The 20,564-nt window shown below is 48.7% G+C and overlaps 4 protein-coding genes across 10 annotated transcripts; 2 read left to right on the top strand and 2 right to left on the bottom strand.

The window, feature by feature from the left end:
• The first annotated feature begins 394 nt into the window (after positions 1-394).
• LOC105354285 (transmembrane protein 17B) lies at positions 395-1,984 on the top strand. Its single transcript, XM_011476534.3, has 5 exons — positions 395-780; positions 916-1,019; positions 1,215-1,328; positions 1,556-1,699; positions 1,765-1,984. The coding sequence occupies exons 1-5, from the start codon at positions 666-668 to the stop codon at positions 1,840-1,842; spliced, it is 555 nt and encodes a 184-aa protein (XP_011474836.1). The 5' UTR covers positions 395-665; the 3' UTR covers positions 1,843-1,984.
• Positions 1,916-7,908, bottom strand: LOC101166623 (cytosolic carboxypeptidase 2). Of its 5 annotated transcripts, none has more exons than XM_023956129.1 (18): positions 6,980-7,908; positions 6,458-6,578; positions 6,184-6,357; positions 6,007-6,111; positions 5,734-5,878; positions 5,406-5,661; positions 4,789-5,184; positions 4,573-4,715; positions 4,330-4,480; positions 4,098-4,245; positions 3,908-4,008; positions 3,459-3,568; positions 3,274-3,370; positions 3,105-3,203; positions 2,935-3,042; positions 2,643-2,853; positions 2,383-2,575; positions 1,916-2,299 (listed from the first exon to the last, which is right to left on the bottom strand). In XM_023956129.1, the coding sequence occupies exons 1-18, from the start codon at positions 6,986-6,988 to the stop codon at positions 2,188-2,190; spliced, it is 2,679 nt and encodes an 892-aa protein (XP_023811897.1). In that variant the 5' UTR covers positions 6,989-7,908; the 3' UTR covers positions 1,916-2,187. The 5 variants fall into 5 exon arrangements, with proteins under 5 accessions (XP_023811897.1, XP_020559964.2, XP_023811895.1 ...); XM_020704305.2 differs by having other exon boundaries at positions 1,916-2,296; positions 4,098-4,257; positions 6,980-7,250; XM_023956127.1 differs by having other exon boundaries at positions 4,098-4,257; positions 6,980-7,249.
• A 103-nt stretch (positions 7,909-8,011) lies between these two features.
• Positions 8,012-18,195, bottom strand: fnbp4 (formin binding protein 4). Of its 3 annotated transcripts, none has more exons than XM_023956132.1 (17): positions 17,978-18,192; positions 16,548-16,619; positions 16,335-16,465; positions 15,414-15,579; positions 15,053-15,200; positions 14,889-14,970; positions 14,461-14,802; positions 12,730-12,922; positions 12,518-12,636; positions 10,981-11,085; positions 10,700-10,833; positions 9,711-9,856; positions 9,337-9,638; positions 9,138-9,252; positions 8,719-8,912; positions 8,488-8,645; positions 8,012-8,417 (listed from the first exon to the last, which is right to left on the bottom strand). In XM_023956132.1, the coding sequence occupies exons 1-17, from the start codon at positions 18,099-18,101 to the stop codon at positions 8,330-8,332; spliced, it is 2,619 nt and encodes an 872-aa protein (XP_023811900.1). In that variant the 5' UTR covers positions 18,102-18,192; the 3' UTR covers positions 8,012-8,329. The 3 variants fall into 3 exon arrangements, with proteins under 3 accessions (XP_023811900.1, XP_023811902.1, XP_023811901.1); XM_023956134.1 differs by having other exon boundaries at positions 18,032-18,192; XM_023956133.1 differs by having other exon boundaries at positions 8,017-8,417; positions 8,719-8,891; positions 17,978-18,195.
• Position 18,196: 1 nt separating this feature from the next.
• Positions 18,197-20,354, top strand: LOC101166126 (seipin-like). The gene has a single exon (XM_004070210.4). It carries the CDS (start codon positions 18,428-18,430, stop codon positions 19,610-19,612), a length of 1,185 nt encoding a protein of 394 aa, XP_004070258.1. The 5' UTR covers positions 18,197-18,427; the 3' UTR covers positions 19,613-20,354.
• The last annotated feature ends 210 nt before the right edge of the window (positions 20,355-20,564 follow it).

Raw genomic sequence — 20,564 nt, 5'->3', positions numbered from 1 at the left:
TTTTCGTAATTTGGCTCCTTTTTTAGCCAGAATTTTATATTTTTAGGATTGGCTTTCAAAAAAAATCTTTATTTACCTATAATAACGTAAAATTTGATTTAATTCACTGTGGCGACCTGTGACAGGATGTGCTGAAAGGCGAACAACAAAATTTGATCATTTTAGTAACTTTTTATTTTTAGCTGTTGTTTTATGAAAATTAGGCCATTTTTCCCTTTTTAAATGACTTTAAACTAGTTTATACACCCCTTTAAAGCGTGTAAAGAAATTCTTAAATTATTTCTATATAGATGTTTATAAACGGCTTCTTTTTGCTTTCCACTTCTTTCTTTGTCCTTGTTTGTATCTTTTTTGATGTATTTGTATTGTGTTTGATTCTTGGACTTTGTTGCAGTTTATTTATTTTTCAATCCCTGGCATCAGGGGGGGCTCCGTACAGTTTCTGATTTTAAACGAAAACATTCTGTGTTTGGATGCGTCCTGAAAAACTTTCATATTTATCGCGAGATCTTGTGCTGCTTAGTGGCGACAGTAGACGAGAGCACGTCAGAGCGCGAGACCCAGACCCCTGGTATCTATGGTAACCCACGTTGCGTTTCAGAGCGTCGGAATCGGCAGCTCCTCTGTATGCGGCGTGTTGCTTTCAGCGGGACGTTCCTCGCAGCATGGAGCTTCCTGACGCCGTTAGGAAACGTTTGGAGGATTTCTCCCGTAACGTCCTTTTTGACCGGAGCCGCACTGAGGAGTTTCCCAAAGGCACCGGGACGTCTTTCCCTCACGGTAACTGAAAACGCTGCCTCCGTTAGCCGTGATGTTAGCACAGGAGCGTCACTGCAGGCGAAGCTCTGGCCTCCCACCAGCTCTGGGGTTTTTAGGGACAAGTGTGAGCTCAACGTTTGGTCCTGCTGTCCACAGACCGGCGGGTTCAGTCCAGCCTGCAGCTCCAGCTGTCCCTGTACTTCAACGTGTGCTTCTTCCCCTGGTGGTGGATCTGCGAAACTGTCATGCTTCAGCTGAAGGTGAGACTCCAAGGAAGCGGAAGGACTTTGAAAGCATCTCACGGGGTGATGGGGATGTTTTAGTAGAAAAAACACATCATGGCTGAGAGACACACCAACAAAATGTTTTTCAGTGTTTTCTCATTTTTTACAGTGTTGGTTTGAAATGAACGGTTCAATGTTGTCAGGAAATCAGCGTTTTGTGTCTGGTTTCAGTATCCTGCCTTACCGGACTATTACAAGTTCATCCTGGTGACTGTTCTCCTGCTGATGACGCTGATCGAGGTCATCAGACTTTACCTGGGTTACGCTGGGAACCTTCAGGAGAAGGTGGGACGTTTGTGCACAGCAGCAGCCAGGCTGAATTTCTGCTGGTTTAAAGGAACCAGGGAGGGGCTTGTATTGCTAAATGATAAATTGTTGTTTAAATAACAGTTTTTGTCTCTGAGAGACTAAAAGTTCCTCTCCGGGAAGTCCATCCGTCAGTTTGATGAACCCGACGGATGGACTGGCGGTCTTGAACGCAGCCCTGCGGCTGACCGCTCTGTCTGTGGCAGGTTCCGGAGCTGGCGGGCTTCTGGCTGCTGAGCATCCTGCTGCAGTTTCCTCTGGTCCTCTTCCAGCTCTTCAACGAGGCTCTGCTCATCCAGCCCCTGGAGCGGGCGGTCCACGTGGTCCTGTGCTGTTTCGTGCTCACACAGGTACGGTTCTGCACGCTCACCTGAGGTTCTGGGGCGGCCGTGTCTGACTGCAGGTTCTGCTGCAGGCTCTCACGGGGTTTGTGGCGCTGCGGGACATGGTCCGACACACAGGAAGCCAGTTTCATCTGCGACAGTTTGACTGACGACAGAAGCGTCTCAGCACGGCCCGGCTCATCAGGACCGGGCCTGAAACCCACCCGTCTGTGGTTCTGCTGGTTCTGAAACATGACTACATATTTATTTTTGTATTTCTTGTAAGTGAATAAAGTGCCTTTTCCCCTGTCATGGTTTGTGTTCCTGATGTGAGCCGGTCCAAACCAGGCCAGGCCAGGCCAGGCCAGGCCAGGCCAGGAGCAGTCAGACCTCCATCCTGTTCGGCTATGAGGGGGTCCCTGGTGGTGTGTGTGTGTGTGTGGGGGGGTCCATCACAGGAGGACGCAGGTAAAGACGTTACACCCCCCCCCACACACACACACACACACACCTGGTTAAAAATGTTCAGGTAAAAATGAGCGATGAGGGGTTTGGTGGTCTTTATGGGGGGGTGGAGGAAGCAGGGATGGAGGGGGAGCATCTCTAGGAAGATGCCGACTGAACCTGCTGGAAGAAGGCAGAAGATCTGTCAGTCTTCTGGGGAGGGGGGGGTCGTGAGACCCCTGGCACACCTTTGATCTGAAGTCTACCTGAGGGGGGGCATGATGGGGGGGACAGCTGCTGAAGCACACAGGTGAGCATCCTTCCGGTGTCCCCTGTGGTCCGCAGCAGAGGCCAAAGATGGGTGGGGGCGCCGCGGGTGCAGGGGGGGGAGGAGGAAGGTCTTCAGGTGCAGCAGCTGGGTGGAGCATCTCCACTGCGGCCGCTCTGCCGCCGGGTCACCTGGTTACCAAAGGGTGGATCAGTGAAGGCGGACGCCGCTCTGTGCAGACCCTGAATCCGGCCTCACCAGAGCGCGGCGCCGCCGCGGCGGGGGCGGCTTTGGCCTTCAGGGGGAGGTCCCAGCTGCCGGCGCTTCTCTGACCTCTGACCTGGAAACACCGAGCCGCTTCGGTGGCGTGAGATTCTGCAGAGCTGCCGGGGCGGCCCGTCTTCACCTGGACGGGCCTGCTCCTCTGTCGGGGGGGCGCTCTGCTGGGAGGGGGGGTCAGGCGCCTCAGCTGCGCAGACAGGAGGAGGCTCCTTAGGAGAGCCGACACCTCGGGACGGTTGCATGTCAGTGAAACATGTCAGGTTCAGACCTGCCGTCTCCTGGACTCCTGAGGAGGAGGATCAGGCCCGGTTCTGCTGGATCGCTCTCTGACCGCGGAACCGTGAGGAGGATGGGGGTCCTGGGGAGGATGGGGGCCCTGCAGAGGATGAGGTCTCATTCCCAGAAAACAGGACGACGCTTGAATCCGATCACACTTACACTGTCTGGAGTCTGCTGGCGGTTCCGTGTCCTTCCACCGGACCTCAGACGGTTCCTGTCCTTCCGAGTCTTCAGGCGGTTCTTCCTTCCTACAGGTTGCTGTGAGAACAGTGATGTCATCACGAGGGCGGTTTGCGGGTTAAATGTCCGTCCTTCACGGAAAGCCGACCTTTCCTGTCTGGAGTCCCTCAGGAGGAGCTGCTTCCGTCAGATTCAGCAGATGAACCGGAGGTCCGTCTGAGTCGGAGCTGTTGGATCCGCTGGTGCTGTGGAAGCAGAGAGAAGTGATCACCGCACGAGCTGATCACCTGATCCGCTGCATGGTGGGACATGGTGGGAGGGGCTTTGCTGTACTTGGTTTCTAGGTCAGACAGAGAGATGCTGCCGGTAGACCCCTCTTTGCTTTTTCTTCTTCTGACCTTCTTCTTCAGCTGCATTTCTACTTCTGCGGAGCAGACGATGACCTGGAAACACAACGAGGAGAGAAGCTGCAGCGCGTCCCTGAGGAACCCCCCCATCAGGAAACCCGTGTTCTTCATTGAAGAGAGCAGCTGAGGCCTTCCTGCCTCTAGAAAGACCCTAAAAACCAGAAGAACCTCCTGGTTTCTATCAGAGTCTCTGATGAAGACACCATAGAACCAAAGTTCTGGGTTCTGGGAGGAGGTCGAACAGGAAACGAGCTTCAGTCAAAGGAGCAGAAACCAGAACCAGACTGCAGAGTTTTACACGTGTTCACGCCTCGCCGCTGCTGAACCAGAACCAGAACCATCACCACATGTGTGCATAGAGACTGTGTGGATCACCTTTGCTGGATCTGGGTCACAGTAGTCCAGCAGAGTGTCACAAAAATAAAAGCCCAGAGACTTCAGGTCCCGCGTGGTGAAGTGAGTTCCCTTCCTGTCACCTGAAGCGAAGAAGAGAACACAAGCTTCACAGGACGAAGGACGGCCTCCTCTTGGACCCGTGGAGGCCTCCTGAAGGAGGTCTGCTCACCCAGAGTGGATCCTCCAAAGGAGGTCTGCTCACCCAGAGTGGATCCTCCAAAGGAGGTCTCCATGGTGTAGCTGTTCTGGATGCCCAGCCTCCACATGCAGATCCGGCCGGTACCCTCTTTGCTCTTCTGGACCCGGAATTTGCAGCTCTGGAAAGAGAACTGAAGCGGAAGCTGGACAAACGCAGACGTGCAGCAGGAGAGCAGGTGGGGGCGCCCTCACCTGGAACTCACCTGGCAACCTGCGTTCTTACTCATCATCAGAGGAAAGACTCTCTCCTGGAGTTTGTCCCCTCGGCCGCTGCATCCGTACATGAAGGCGTTGTTTTTACGGTTGTGTCCGTGGAAGTCACAGTACAGAGCCACCTCCATCTCAGCTCTAAGTCTGGGGGCGGAGTTACGCTTTGGTTTCCACGGGTTAGGGGAGGGGGGCAGAGGCGCTAGGGCTGCTGGGAGATCAGGAGCGTGCACTCTCACCTCTCCACCATGTTTTTGGTGTGCCACACACCTGGGAAGGACTCTCGGAGTACGGACCTGTAGTACCGGTTCAGGTCTCTGCCTGCCAGAGAGCAGCGGTAGTTTCCCACCACCACGCCGTCCGGGTTCAGCATGGGCACCACCTGCAGGGAGAACGCCTTTCAAAATAAAAGCCTTTCACAGGAGCGGGTCAGACAAGCCGGTTCTCTGCGACACCTTGAAAACAAAGTTGTCTCTGAGGACTTGAGCGTCCTCCGAGTCCCCGAGCAGGAAGTCCAGGAGGCCCTCCATCACCCAGGACGCGTTGGTCTCCCCGGGGTGCACGCGGGCCGTCAGCACCACAGCCCTCTTGTGCGCGGCCTCCCGCCTGCTGGCAGACTCGGACGTGACGGTCAAAACGTGCACGGCGTTCCCGGCAAGGCTGTGGCACAGAACGCGCACTTTACAGTAGGAGGCGGCGGCGGGAGGAATCCGCCTCAGGTAGCGCTGCAGGTGGGAGTAGGTGTAGGGGTAGCAGTGGGCCAGGTAGCAGGTGTCCGAGTCGTAGGGGAACTGGAGCGTCCAGGTGAGCGAGTAGGAGACCACGACCTCGCTGCTGCTCTCTTTGGCATCCTGAACACAGACAGAGAACGTTTGAAGCATGAACGTGGTTCCTGTTCCTCAGTCCAAAGGTCTTCAGACCCGGAACAGAACGGATCCTTCAGACGTTCCCCTCCTGCTGAGGAATCCTGTTCTCATCTCTGAAGAACATTTTCAGACGTTCCTCCAAAAGTTCTGGAACTATTGTACCAGCAGATGTTGTTTTGTGCCTCTGGAGCTGAGTGACCTCTGACCTGACTGCAGTTCTGGAAGTACCGGATGTTGGCGCCCGTGCGGCGCCACCCCTCGCCCCTCTCCTCGGCGGCCCTCTCAGAGTACAGCAGCGGCTTCATGCCGTGGCAGTACAGACTCCTGCTCTTCGTCAGGTTGATGATGGTGAAGCGGTACGTGGCTCCGGCCCTCATCTTCCTCACTCTGAAGTAGAACCACTGCATGTGCTTGCTGGTGTACAGGTCCGGGCGCAGCGTCAGCTGGTAGTCATGGAGACCCCTGGCCGAGAGAGTCAAAGGACGATGAGACGACGAACGCCGTGGAGACGTGTCCGTCAGTAAGGCGACTCACACTCTGACCGCTTTGAGAAGGTTCCCACTCTCGAAGCGGGACTCGAACTCCAGGGTAAAGCTTGAGGGGTCGTCAAAGGGGGCAGGGCTCCTGACGGGCTCCCTGCTGCCCCCCACAGAACCGCTGAAGTAGGGATGCTTGGTAGCTGAAAAGATTGACAGGGTGTGGTTAGGCAGAGACCTGAGGCCAGAACCTCATAGACGACTCGGTCCCTGAAGGGAACCCAAAGAGAACCTCCTCACACGCTCAGCTCTGCAGCTTTGGAACATTTACCGAGGTCGCTGCAGAACACCAGCTGGCCCTGCCCCCCCGCAGCCTCAGGCCTCACCTCCAGCCCGGTGGGCCTGTAGAAAGGCTCAGGATCCGGGGGGTCCCACTCTGCAAAAGCACACCGTTTGTTATAAAGTCTTCCACCGGCGTTCCAGAGGCTGCTGCTGAGAATGAAGGGACCTATGTGCTCGATGACGGCGCCGATGACCTCCCGCTCCACGGGCCAGCGGGGCTGGGAGACCGTGGACAGGTCCACCAGGTCCAGCGGAGCTCTGAGGCCCACAACAGGCCGGCCCCCGTCAAAGCGGACCACCAGCTGGCGGGAGCGCAGGCTCTGACGGAGGTCTAAGGTCACTGTGGAGCAGGACACAAACCCCTCACTGACGGTTCACCCACAGTGCACTGATGTGGGAGGAGCCAAGCAGCCACGCCTTAGCAATGATGAAGAACGTACGCTGTCGTCTCTTTTCCAGGTTCTCTTCATCTTCCTCTGCATTTGGGTCACACGCGTCCAGCTGGTAGCTCTTCAACAGGTTCCTGACGGCTGAGGCAGGAAAGGCCGACGTTTGGGTTCTCTAACAGGAAAATCATTTACATTGAAACATATGTTTATGTTTATTTGGTTCAAACTCCAAAAGCCTTTGTTAGAATCACACAAACAATGGTAACGGAAATACCAGCAGAACCCTGCTTCTGAAGTTTTGTTTGATCTTTTTAGTCTTTTTTTCCTCTTTCGATTAAAATTCATCATCATTTTTTTATCTATTTGTTTTTGTTTTTAACAGCATTGAAGCTAACTTTGGCTTTTCCAGATTCTCCACTTTAGTCAGTATTGATCCTTTACATTTCCTACAGACTAATCTCCGGATTAGTGCAGACAAAGAGTTTTGGAAGATCACAGCCGTTTGCCGCTCCGTTTTCCCGCCGCGGCTGCGGCTCACAAACGTCATTTTTCCGGTGTCGGTTCGTGACTCACCGCGGTCATTTCTGACGGAACCTTTTGTTTCTTGTGGGGTCAAAGACGTGAAGACGGGCCGCTGATGACTAGGAACGCTGCGTTGCCTAGCAACCCGCTGCCAGAAACACCGGTTACTATTGGAGACGGCACCGCTGAACCGGAAGTGAGTCAGTGAATGTTTATTTTTAAATAGGATAAACTAGAGCATATCTGGATTGATGAAATGTTTCTTTTATTTTAATAATTTTTGTTTCTATCAGTTTGGTTTTATGTCTGTTTTATTTACTTTGTACTCTATTATTTGTTAATTTTTCATCTTTTTACTCTACTTTATAATATTTATATTGTTTTCATCTACTGCTTAGACTTTGTTCCGGTATTCTATCAGTAAAATCCTATACTGCCTTGTTTTGGGATTTTAATTTTGTCAACAAATAAACAATAAAATAAGATAAACTAGTGCTTAACAAAAAAATAAACAGGAACCGGAAATCAGAGCAGTCGCCTCTTTGACGGGACAAACCCAAATGAAAGACGGTTAAAAAGCACCAAACGGCTCTTCTACACAAGTTTATACCTGTACTGCAGTAGAAGTACAGCAAGTATTCTGTAATCCGTCCATGGGTGGTGTGTAAGTATCCCATCTGAATACTTCTTTAAATGAAATTGGAACATTTTAAGTTTGCAACACATAAATATTACATAAAAAGTAAACTGCCTCACCTTTAGTGCAGACCAAGTACACTCAATGGAATTCTTTTCATTAAGGCCTGGAGGCAGAATTTTGGACAAGTTGCAGACATTTTCAAGAGTTTTTGTTAAAAAGGGAAAAGTCATCTGAAGTAGGGAAACTAGAAGCAGAATCCTCTCCGAGTCCGACCTCGATGAAACGCCTTTGTGTTGTTTCTCAGGTCACAGAAGCAGCTGTTGTCGCCTCCTTCCAGAGGCACGAACTGATCGAAGACCAGCCGAAGTTCCAGAGACTCGGCTGTACAAACGGTTACGGAGAAACTGCCACTTTATGCCAAACAACCCAAAAACATTATACAATTTGCTGGAAAATTGTGGACATTTTTTAATAACTTTATACAAAATATACAAGTTCAAGAACATTTCTCCCTTTTCCACCTGAAGTTTCATTTCTGTACATGTCTGTAAAAAGGCTCCCTAAAAGAAAGATGCCTGCAGAGCGGCAGAGTGCGTCCGTCTGCACGTCTGTTCGTACAAAACCGTAAAACAAAGCCAACGGGACTTTTGGCACATCTACAGAGGAGCACATCCAAACCCCCCGTTTCACCAAAACAATGATGGTTCATTCCAACCGTCCCGACTCGCGTCACGGAGGGAATGTACGGAGCGGCGATTCCGTTACGTGATGTTGGTCTTCCGTTTCTTGACGCGTTCCCGCCAGTCCTCGGGCAGAGCCTCAAAGTTGGCGTTCTTTGACGCTTTCCCCCTGAAAGCAGAAGCTAGAGTTAGAGGAGCAGAGAGCGTTGAAGGTCAGACGGACTGCAGGTGGCGCTCACGTTAGCAGCTGCTGATGCTTCCACTCCTCAATGCTCTTCTTATTGAGCAGATCTCTGTCTTCATCGCTGGAGCTGCTCTTCTCCTCTTCATCCAACTCCTTCTGGATGCTCTGCCACTTCTTCACCAGCGAAGGCATCTTTGTTTTACTCTTCTTTGTCTGGACAGACGGAGAGCTCAGATGAACGTCCAGTTCAGAGACAGAAGAACACGCTTGGCGAGCTAAGGCTAACCTTTTCTTTCTTTGGTTTCTTGATCTTTTCCACCGGAGGAGCTTTTGGTCCAGGAAGTTCAAAGGGGGGGTTGGATGGAGGCAGTGGTGGCTGAGGAGGTAAAGCTGGGACAGGAGGAAGAGGAGGCTCACAGGGGAGCAGAGGTGCAGCAACAGCGGGCACGCCCCAGTAGGCCGTGGCAGAAATCAGAGGCACTGCAGACAGAAGCAACACTGAGACGGTTGAAAGACCTGAAGAAGCCCAGGTCTTCCTGAGATCCGACTTTTAAAAGACGCTTTTGTCTGAATAATCGCTAAGAAATCAAAAATGAGGGACTAACTTCAACTCTGAGGGAAGAACCTAAATATCTCAGAGCAATAGGTTAGAAGTTTTCCGGCTCAGGCCGTCACGTAGAATAAGAAATATTCAGGTGTTTTTACCTGCACTAGCCACTGGCTGTGTGTAGAGGATGGGGCTGCTGCCGATGGTGATGGATTTCCCCATCGGTCCAGCTTTACGTTTCTGCCCCCTCCCCAGAGGACTCGAGTCCATGTCCTGAGTCAGAAACAGGAAGGAGGCGCGTTCAAGCACCGACCGAGCAACACGCACGCTACTGTGACCTGCTGAAGCTCCGCCCACCTTCAGGCCGACAGAGCCGGACGCCAGCAGGCTCCTCCCGCTGCCGTCTTCCTCCGTTCCGGGCGCTGGAGGCTCCTCGTCGTTCTCATCGTCCATCTCCATCTCCACCTCCATGATCTCTCCGTCGCTGTCTGGGGGTGGAGGAGGGGGAGGAGGAGAGTCTGGGGGGAGGGGTGGAGGAGGGGGGTAGCAGGAGGGTGGGGGGGGACTGCTGGGCAGTGGCGGCTGGGACAGAGACCAGAAGGCGGGTGTGGCGGGCTGAGGAGGCGGCGGAGGATCAGCAGCGGGATAAGCGGGGGCTTCTGGGAAGATTTGGAGGGAAAGTTAAAAAGGCAGAAATGAGGAAACGATGAGCAGACGGTCGCTCCAAAGACCTGCAGCAACGGCAGCCGACTCGGGCGCTTTTGGATCCCCCGGCGTCCGTGTCTGGGCGCCGTCCTCTTCCTTGTCCTCCTCCGTTGGGAACTCCCACTGGGAGGCGCCCGTCAGGTCCCTCACATAGAAATACCGCCTGTGCTCTCTAAAGAGGAACAACAGAGAAGGAGACGGGAGTCTCAGCAGCCGTCTCTGACTCCTGCTGAGGAGCATGTTGCCCTGGAGACAGAGGGGAAGCGGGCGTGGCCTCACAGAAACTGTGAGCGTCCAGAACAAGGGCCCAACGGGTGCGGTTCTGGGCGTGGACAGGGAACCCACCTTGTTCTCAAAAACAACTAAAGCAAAACAAATCATCTCTAGGTGCTGACAGTAGTTCTCAGCCATGTTTGTTCTGTTTCAGACAAGCAGCTCCCTCCCACACAGCGAGGAGGAAGCTCCTCCCACATCATCATCATCATCATCAGTTCATTTACATCACAATAATAAAAATAAGAAAGACAGATGAAATAAGAGTTGGTCTGACCTGCTGGGCTCCCGTCATTGCTCCATCTTCACCTTTTATTTGATGGCTGACACTCGTTGCTCCCAAGGCATCACTCTGCTGCTTTGCATTCTGGGAATTGCAGTCCTGTAAAGGGCAAAGCTCTCCCTCGAATCCAACCCTTCTAAGATACACCCCTCCTTCATTTTCTTTACCGAGCCCGGTTAAAAGCACCCCCCCACACAACAGGGGGCTGAGGAATGCGTTAACGGGACACGGAGCGCCGTTTGTGGCCGCTCGACAGGAAGCAGGACGGCTCAGAAACAAAAACACAACCCCCCCCGGAGTCTGGTTCTGGTACGTTTTTCTGATCCGCTCGCACTGGTGACGCTTCTCCCCAAGTCATGTTACAAAGTCTGCAACCTCGGCACTGGGGGGGCTGTAGTCACACCGTAAGACTTTTGGGGGCGAGGGGGGGTACAGATGTGAAAGGTAAGGAGCGCGTACCTGTCCCAGTGGCAGGACCAGCCTTTAGGGGTGGCGTTAAGTTCATAATATTTTATGTGTTCCGCAGCTTCCTGCAGCCTGCGGCGAAGATAGACCCCATTGAGAGCGCCCTCCCTCCAGTCCGCGATACGAGTCTGCAAAAGGAGACGAAGAGGAGTGAGGAGGAGGAAAAAAGTGATTAAGACAGCGTCTGCGGAGCCGCTCCATGATGGATTCACATGAGTAAAGCAAATGAAGGCTTGAATATTTAATGAGGACTATAAAAAGAATCATCTTCTCACCTCAGTCTGCAGCAAAAGCAGATGAAAGTTTGAAATGGTTTTCTTGTTAATCCCCAGAAACTCCATCTTGCTGGTTAAAGTGTTGGCCAGTTCTCCGATCTGAAACTGCATTTTCACAACATCAACACAGAACAACAATAACTGCTTTAGGGGGTATTCCAGAAGGCCCGTTTAAACTAGCCTGACTTTAAGCCTGAACTCTGGCTGAAATCTGCCAGAACTTGTTTACTCTGGGTATGTCGGTTCCAAAAGACCGGATATGAGTTAGCGTAATTACGCTCCACTTGGTAACCCTGGGTTAATGCACGTGCACGTGAAGTACATAAAGACATTCTCAATGGATCGCCGATTTACGGAGTCACCATGGAAACGCGTTTCAGTGAGACGGAGATTCAAATGACGGCGTATGAAGATTATACGTCCATCAAAAAAGTAACACGACTGCATCATCAGCAAAAGAAAGAGTTTCTGCTTGGAGAAAAAGAACAAAATAAACGCACAAGTTACTATCTCGTTTCTATTTTCATTGTGACGCATATATAACTTATCCAACTTAAATGAATTACTTCTATTGGTAACAAGTGATTGAATTAAATTCATTCAACCTAGTTTCTTATATCTATCCAACTCAAATTTACATATTTATCCAACTAAATGTCATTTTACTCCAATTCAATTAAATGTTTTTCATCTTAATTTATTGTACTTCTTGAACTCTCATATGTCTAAGTTTGAGGCAGCAGATTTTCTCATTTTCATCAAATTAAAATAAATGATACAGTGTGGATTTACAACATGAAGCATAGCTTCATTACAATGACTTTTACAGTAACTTAGTTCTTATTCCATACTGATACACTAGTGATGCTATAGAAACTCACCATCCTCTCCCTCCCTCTCACTCATGGTGCAGACAGAATTAAACATAACAGGCCAAATAACTAGACAAAACACAGTAAAACCGCTAAACAACTAAACACAATTGGTTAAAAAACCTAAATCTGTCCCGAAAGGGAAAGGTATCCCACAATCCTTTGCAGTGCCGATCTAACAGCAGCACCAAAGTTACAACTACTTAATTGAATTATTTTGAATGAAAGTAAAATAACTGTCTGAAAACTACGTGTTATTTTTAAGCTGACTTAACTAAAAAAAGATTTCTTAACTGAGCCAAATAATTAAGTTAGATCAAGGTAAAAAGTTTCTCTTTCCAACATCCATATGTGGTCTTATCATCCTCTCATGGTGGAAAAAGTATTATCTGAGCTTCTTCATCCACTAAATCATCTTCAAATGGACACGCCATGCTGCTTCACCTCTCTGAAAACAAACTAACCTTCAACTAAACCTGCTCCAGACCAGGTTATGTTCAGAGCATCAGTTGCTATGGCAACTTGACAAACCCTGAAACATACCTCTGTTTTTTGGAACTGAAAGCTGAGGTTATCAACTTCCTTAGCTTCAAACTTACCGTGGGAGCTAGCATAACCTGCTTTCTGGAAACCCCCCCAGGTCAAGCCGACAGGCGACCGCTCACCTTCAGCTCAGGCGTTTCAACCTCGTCTTTTATTAAAGGTTTGGAGGCGGTTTTGTCCTCGGAGCTGTCGGCTTCCTTCTTCTCTTCTTCCACGAGACTTTCCAGAACTGTAGGCGGAGCTAAAAAAGCACGATGTTGACATTTATTACAGGCCTAAATATGAAAGCAGTTGCTTTCGAAGTGTCAGCAGGTTTTCCCGCACAGATCCTCACCCGTGTCGGCGCTGTCCGGCAGGTCCGAGCTCCTGCTGTTGGAGTCTGGGCTGTCAGCGGCGGGGAAGACGCTTTTCCAGCGGCTCTTCTTCAGCAGGACGCCTCGGGACCCAGCGGCTTCCTGGCTGGCCTCTGAACACGGGCTGGAGCCTCCGGCGCTCACGTCGCCCTCCTCCAGCGCCCGCAGTTCCGCCTGAGGGGCAGGTGAGAAACCCGTTCAGGTTGAGCCGTAAAAACAGTCGTTTTCACTCAGAAGGTGGGGAAATTATGGGATGCTCGTCACGCTGTATGAATGTACCAACATCCACGGCTCACATCCAGATCCTCTTTAGATTCATTTTCAATAGTTTACCCTCAGGTTCCTGCTTAGACGGTTGGATTTTCAAATGACAACTATTTTAAAAATGAACAGAAAACCTTCAGATCCTTAAAGGTCCATGGGATAAGAATGTCAGCAGATAACTTTCAGTTTGTGAATTAATTTTAAATATAACAACAATAAAAGAAAATTTCATTAAAAAAAAACTCTTACATGCATTATTTTCTATTTTTTTTTTCATGTTAAGAAAACAATTGTAATTGTTCTTTAAGTTCAGTAAATCTGTTTTCCAGAGATTTTTTTGTCTGAAGCTTAACTTTAAAAAGTATTCTTTGATCAGTAAAACATTCAAACTTTAAAACAATTATTTACCTGATAAGATCAGAAAAAAGAAGAAATATACCTTAAAAAAACATCACATGACCACAGACCAGCAAGTTATAAAAACATCCACGGTGACACAGAATTACATTTGTTAAGGCCCGTACACACCGGGACGAATATTCGCCAGCCGTTATTCGCCAGCGTTTTTCGCCACGTTTTTTGTGTTCACACCCAGGCGATTTTCGCTGACGATGAGCCGAGTGAACATGCAATTTCATTCCCTGACATTAGATGGCGCTTAATGTAAAACCGAAATACTCCTGTACACAAGGTGGCGCTGCGCAACTTTACGCTTCTTAAAGTCGCTTTTCACTCAGAAGAAGAGAGCAAGTATTTACGCGCTTGTCAGAATCAAACAAAGAAAACATGAATATTTCAAGCATCAGTAGCTCCAACTGGTGCTTGGTTCGGGGATATTTTAGAATGTCCGTCATTATTTCTTCGCTGCTGTGTAGACGCTACTTGGCGTCTAACTTCTTCGCTGGTATGTGTGCTCAGCAAGGCAGTTTTGTTTGAGCGCCCCCAAGTTGTGTTTTACTGTAACTTCAGAAGCTCCAGACACGTGAGCAAAAGCGCCGTTCTCATTGGTCGAGTAGATTTCGACGCGACGAGAAAAAAAAAACGAACCCGAGGCGGTTTTTTTTTTTGACGCTTTAACGCCTGGCGTTTTTTCGCGTCGGTGTGCACACTCTCATTGGGGCCCTTTGTTTAGTCACGAGGCGTTAAACATCGGCGAAAATCGCCGGCGAAATTCGTCCCGGTGTGAACAGGCCTTTATGTCTTTCAGCCATTTTATTAATGTGTATTGCTGTAGAATAAAAACTAGTATTGTTTAGTATTATTTACTTTAACTCAGCTAATTGCAGCTTTGATTGGATTTTCTTCTAAATTCTTCAACTAATTTTAAACTTTTCCATTTTCCCTTTGACTCTTTTCATTAAGCTGTCAGCGTTGATGTGCGTTTAACAGAAATAAAACTCAAATGAGAGTCCTGGTTCTACTGTGACCCGGACCCGTCTACGACCCACCTTCTTCCTCTCTAGAGCGAGTTCCAGCTCCATCGTGTCCTCCTCAGCCGCATCGTCAGCTTCTGCGTTTTCTCCCAATGTTTTCTTTATGGCGAGATCTTTCTGGGCGGCGGGGGTGGAGTCTGACTCCCGGAGGGGTGTGGAGGGAGATCCTACCGGCTTCTGAGCTTCGTCTGGATCCAAACTGTTTTCTGGTTCGTCCAAACCTTTGAGCAGTTTTTTCCTCCACTTCTCTTCAGCTTCTTTCACTTCCGACGGGATTAGAGGAGCGAGGAGAGAGGCAGCCACTCCTTTGTGCTCCTCCTCTTCGTTTGTGAGGGCCACGACGCTCTCCATGACCTCCTGTTGGACAGAAAACACCTCAGAGGAGCAGCTCTCCAGGAACAGACCAGCAGATTCAAGTTTGAGTGAACTTCAACCAAACTGGCCTTTGATTTGGTCTCTTTCACAGCTGGGGGGGCGGCTGTTGGAGCCACGTACGCAGCATGCGCTGTGTCTTTGCCGTTGACACTAGAAAAACAAAGATTTCAGAACGATGTTTCAGAACAGCGTCATTTCCTAATGTTGGTCCAAAGAGCTGAGATCTTCTCACCTGTTGGAATATTGACCCAGGCTCTGCACCTGGTCAGCCAGATAATGCGGCAGCTCCCAGGAAACCTCGTTGGTCAGAGTGTTCCAGTAATAATAGCAGCCAGAGTTCTCGTCCCAAACCTCCTGCCAGTCTCCCATCTCAACTCCCACTGAGACAAACAAACAAAAAAAACCCTCATTTGATGTTTGCCCACCAAAAAAGTCTTCCAAAGACCTCCATGACATTTTCAGAACAGAAAGACCGTTCTGACGTGCACGAGGCTCCACGTCACTAAAGTCTCTTTGGATGCTGATTCCTTATCAGGCAAATGAGACCAATAATTAGCAATGAGAACAACACGGAGAGCAAAAGTGAATCGTACCTCCAGCCAGCGAGTTCTGCGTGTCGTATTCAAAGTCTCCACTCTGCTGGTGATTTCCGTCTCCATCTGCTGACGGCTGCACTTTGGCTTCAGGTTTTGGCGGCACAGAAGCAGGAGGAGCAGCAGCCTCTTCTGAACTTGGCTGAGTGGTGATTGCATCAATTTCCTACAAAAATGTTCAAAGTTAAAGATGAACATAAAGGTCAACAACTAAAAGTATTTCACACTCCAAGGACTTGTGTCTCTGGTTGGACATCGCCACAATAACGAACCTCAAATCCAGAACTGGTTTCTTTGTGGCAAGAACGTTGAAGGTCTTCTCACAAACGGTTATACAAGATCACTGCACATGTTTTCTACGGGCTGCTCATTGTGCAAATAAACAGCTGATTCAGAAACCAGCACAAGTCAAACAAACGTCTAGGAAACTCCCAGAGTTCCAACATAGAATGAGAATGCGTTATGCTTAAGTATGAGTCCACTGTCAGACACGGAAGGCAGGAAAATCGTGGCTTTCAATCCTTTCAGTCTCAATCATGAGTGTTTTTTTAATTTGTATATTTTGATTTTCATGTTAATTTTTTGTTTTGTTTTTTAAATTCAATGAAAAACATACTGTTGTTTATAAATGATAAATGTATTTTTCACAAAGTGTAAATAACTGATTCAGCTGCACACTTGGGTTAAGGATCACAAGAATCAAAGACTTCTGCGTTAGATTCTAAAATAATTACAGAAAATAAAAACCAATAGACAACAACAGCAAAAACACTGAAAGTCTCACACAAAGGCACCACAGTCTAGTTTGAACCAATACATCTCAAAGTAAATGCCACTCTAGCAAAAAACAAATACATCCCAGAGTCTTCTTTAAAAACAGGTTACATGTGTTTTAAATATCTGAATACTTAGAATACTCACAGCCATGAAATTAGCCAAAGTGCTGTCAATGTCAGCTGGCTGGTTGTTTTGAGAATTTGCCGCTGAACGGTGAGAATCTCCGGCATCTTCTTCCTCACTGTCCTCATAGGCTCCAAGCAGGGTCAGGCCCTCTACAGGGACAAAAACAACTCATTTCACACAAGGCCGCCTCGCTGCATGAGGAAGACTCCGCCCACCCGACCATGAACCTACGGGTGGCCTTCACTGTTGGAGCGTTTGGGTTGGTTCGTCTTCCAAATCTGTGTCCATCTCCATCCTGTTCGTCTGCACAGAAAATGATGACGAAGGAACAGATTTTATGAGAGCCGGCCGTTTCACTGAGCCACAGCCGGGCTGCACAAGCGTCTATCAGCAAAAAGGTATGTGGTTCAAATCCAGACCGGGTTCTTTCCACTTGTAGTGAATGCGCGACTGTGCAACTTTATGATGTAGGAGGTGATGGGATAGGCTCCAGCAACCAATGACCTTAACTCCAGATGAAAACGGTGGAATGACCTTAGGGTCTGAGGAACACGTCCCCTCTTCACTCAAATAGTGCAACCAACTGATTTAGAAAGTTCAATCGTTTTTTACAATCTACATAACTTTATTACATAACTCCTGAGTTTCTTCAGAGAGATTTTCCCCTCTACGTTTTTAAAGGTGTTTGATATTGTTACAGGATCTCAGAAAAAATGAATTCAGGTCAGACTGAGGAGTAAGTTTTACTTTACGTTAACTTTTAATGTGCGAAACCTTTACACCAGTTACCTTTTCCTTTTAAGATGGAGAAAGACAAAGAAAGTTAACTTTTTATATGAAATCTGAAGCCAACACAAAAATAAATGCAGAAAAACCCAACAGTACTGTTAACCACATAAACAACTAATACAGCAGAGAAAAACCTTCTGGACGCGCCCCGCGATGACAAGAACCGAATTCAGAACTTATTCTGAATGTTGTAATTATTTTGGGTAAATTCTATATACATAAATGTCGTTTCCTTAAAATCAAACCTTTTTTTTCTACGTTTCAGAAAGAACTCTGCTCTTTTTTTTCATCTGTAAATTTCATGGAAAACTAACTGTCTATGGAACTTCAAAGTATCATATGTAAATTGCAGCTTTTTGATAGCCCCCTAAACTAAGAATCATTACAATGTCTATGTAACCCCCCCCCCTTTTTTTAAATTTACTTTTAATTTATTTTTTATTTTTATGTCTTGTATTTATTTTATTTTTCTGTATCATTGGAAAAAAAATAATATTGTTATATTCTGCATTTGTTGTTTGTACATGTCCAGTATTTTTTTTCGATGTTTCCATACTTTGCATAATTGTATACAATTGTCTCAAACTGTTAACCTCAATTGTCTTTTTCAATAAAAAAAAAAAAAAAAAAACGAATTACGATTAGCCTTTAGCTTAGCACAAAGGCCTTACCTGACTGCCAGGTAAGAATAGTTTAAGGTAAGCAACGTCCAAACACACCATTAATGCATGGGTACATTTTTTTATATATAATTTGTCATTAATACATATGAATAAAGTAGCGACTGTTTAAAACAGGTTTTTGCTGTTCAACAGCGAAGGATTAAGCACTTGGCTAATAATGCTAGCATGCTAACGTGCTGTGAACGCTACCATCGGATCCCGAAGGGGCTTCCTCCCTTTCTCCGACATTCGCACCGCGGTTACCGGGAGGGGAAAGTTGCAGGATCGTTCTTCGTCCCACGGCTGCTCCTGCGAGGCGACCTTTCTTGCCCATCCTCGGCTCGTTGGCTTCCTAAATCGTCGCACCGCCGCTCGAAGCCGACACAAAGAAGAGGCGTCGCTTCCGGTCCCTGTCAACAACTTCCGGGTCGCGGGGTCGCAGTTTTGTGGCGGTTTGAGCGGCGAACAGGATGTTTTTGAGCCTCTTAGAACGAAACAAACACAGAAATGATGTATTTGTGCCAGACATTTTGTTTGGAACACGTTTTTTCCCCTCTCCGGTATTGTTGGGTGCAGTGAAGCTGCGCAGTTTTCTCGTGGAGGCTGAAGATCTCGCAGTTCTCATCTCAGTCAGTTCGGGAGCGGAGACCCCCTCTTCTAATGTATGAACTGAAGCCGGAGTCCCCGGGGAGGCCGCAGTCCACCGGAGTTGGCGGGAGGACACCCTGTCCCGGGCCTGCTGAAGCCATGGGGCACCAGGCGGTGGGGCCGCTCCTCCATTGGCTGCAGGATGTGGCGGCTGTGACTCTCCTGAAAGCTCGGCGGACCATCTTCCAGGCCGCCATCCTGTTCTGCATCCTCTGCCTGCTCCTGTGGGTCTCCGTCTTCCTCTACGGGAGCTTCTATTACTCCTACATGCCCTCGGTGAGCTTCTCCACACCTGTGCACTTCTACTACTCCACGGACTGCAGTGGTCCAGGGCTTTGCTCCTTCCCAACAGCCAACATCTCTTTTATGAGGAACGACAGAGAGCAGGTCATGGCCCACGGTCAACCGTATCGAATCTCCTTGGAGCTGGAGATGCCAGAGTCTCCTGTGAACGAACGGCTGGGCATGTTCATGGTCAAGATGTTTTGCTACACCAGGGGTGGGGGCATTGTGTCCTCGGTGGGACGATCAGCGATGCTGCATTACCGCTCGGCCCTCCTGCAGGCCCTCAGCACTTTCTTCTTCTCTCCTCTCCTCCTGACGGGCATGGCTGAGCAGAAGCAGCTCGTGGAGGTGGAGCTCTTCTCCGAGTACAAGTCAAACGCCTACCAGCCCGCCATCGGCGCCGTCATCGAGGTCCATTCCAAGCAGGTGCAGATCTACTCGTCTCGCCTGCGCATCCACGCCTACTTCACGGGCATACGGTACGTTATGTACAACTTCCCGGTGACGTCTGCCGTGATCGGCGTGGCCACCAACTTTACCTTCCTGAGCGCCATCGCTCTGCTGGGCTACCTGCAGTTCATATGGGGGGGGCTCTGGCCTCCCGACCAGGTGAAAGTCAAGGTCATGATGGGGGACAACACTCGCATCCAGAGGAGGAAGGAGGAGGTTCGGAAGCGCATGGAGAAGGAAAACTCCCTGAAGGATCTCAGCGTTCCTGCAGCCATCGAAACCTTGACGGTCGTCCGGGGAAACGGCACCGACGTTCCCGAGGCGCAAGGTCCAAAAAGTGAGGAAGAGGAGCCGCGGGACGAGGAGGATCCGGCGGAAACGGACAGTCCGAGTGGACGCCCCGCAGCTCAGCCCGGAGACATGGAGCTGAGGCACAGAGCTGGACCCTGGATGAGCCTCTGAACCACGTCTGCCGGTTCCAGCAGCTGAAACGTCTCCAGCGCAGGTCCTCCAAATGACTCCTGAAATGAACCTTTTCTGTTACGTTTGCACAGATTCTCCTCACGTTTGTCTGCAGATGGTCCTGCTCTGCCGTGTCTTTGACTCTGGCTGGCATCAGATCATCTGCAGAAACGTTCAGCGTTTGTCTGAAAGGCGACACGCTTCTGCTGAAGTCTGGTCATACTTTTAGGGTCAGTTCTTGCCCCGACCTCTCCTCAGAGGAGCTTCGTTTGGGATTTTCTCTGAAGAAAAAGATCTCCTCATTTCCACAGACTCTCCACTAAAACAGTCTTTGACGTAAAACTGTCACTTTTTGTTCAGTCTCAGTGAAACTCCATCCCTCTAAACAGGTGTTTGTTGCTTTGCCAGGTTTAGATGAAACACACCCTGCTCTTGTTTTTTCTAATATAAATGATATTGTTTCCATGACAACCAAGCAGGCAGCGCTTTAGGTGAGGAATTGAAGTCAACTGTGCTCAGTAAAAACTGTATCGTTTCTCATATTTGTGAGTGTTGTGTGTTTGAAAAGCAAAAGTTTGTAAAAGGATAGAAGTGAATGAAGTGCAGCTGCTGCTGGTTGGTGGTTGAACTCCCAGATGTTTCCTCTGGACTCCATGAGAGCTCAGAAGATCCGGATCGACCTGATGAGACTCTGGAGAGACTTTATTTATGCACTGAAAAATAAAATGAGCATCAAGCATTACCTTCTGTTTCTGTATTTATTTGTGAAATTTACTTTTAATTTTAGTTTGCAAATAACTGACATCAAGTTTAACAAGAAAAACAAACTTCTTTCTCCACGAACTTTTATTAATCAATAATTAATAACCAGTATCTCTAAATCTCTTAATAAACTTAGAAAGTTGATTTATCGTATCAGTTTGCTGAAACAGCAAATGAACCCGACCTGTGG

The sequence above is a fragment of the Oryzias latipes genome, chromosome 6 (assembly GCF_002234675.1).
Source record: "Oryzias latipes chromosome 6, ASM223467v1".
Classification (NCBI taxonomy): Eukaryota; Metazoa; Chordata; class Actinopteri; order Beloniformes; family Adrianichthyidae; genus Oryzias; species Oryzias latipes.
Note: the sequence above shows the minus strand (reverse complement) of the source record. Positions and strands in the feature narration are given on the sequence as shown.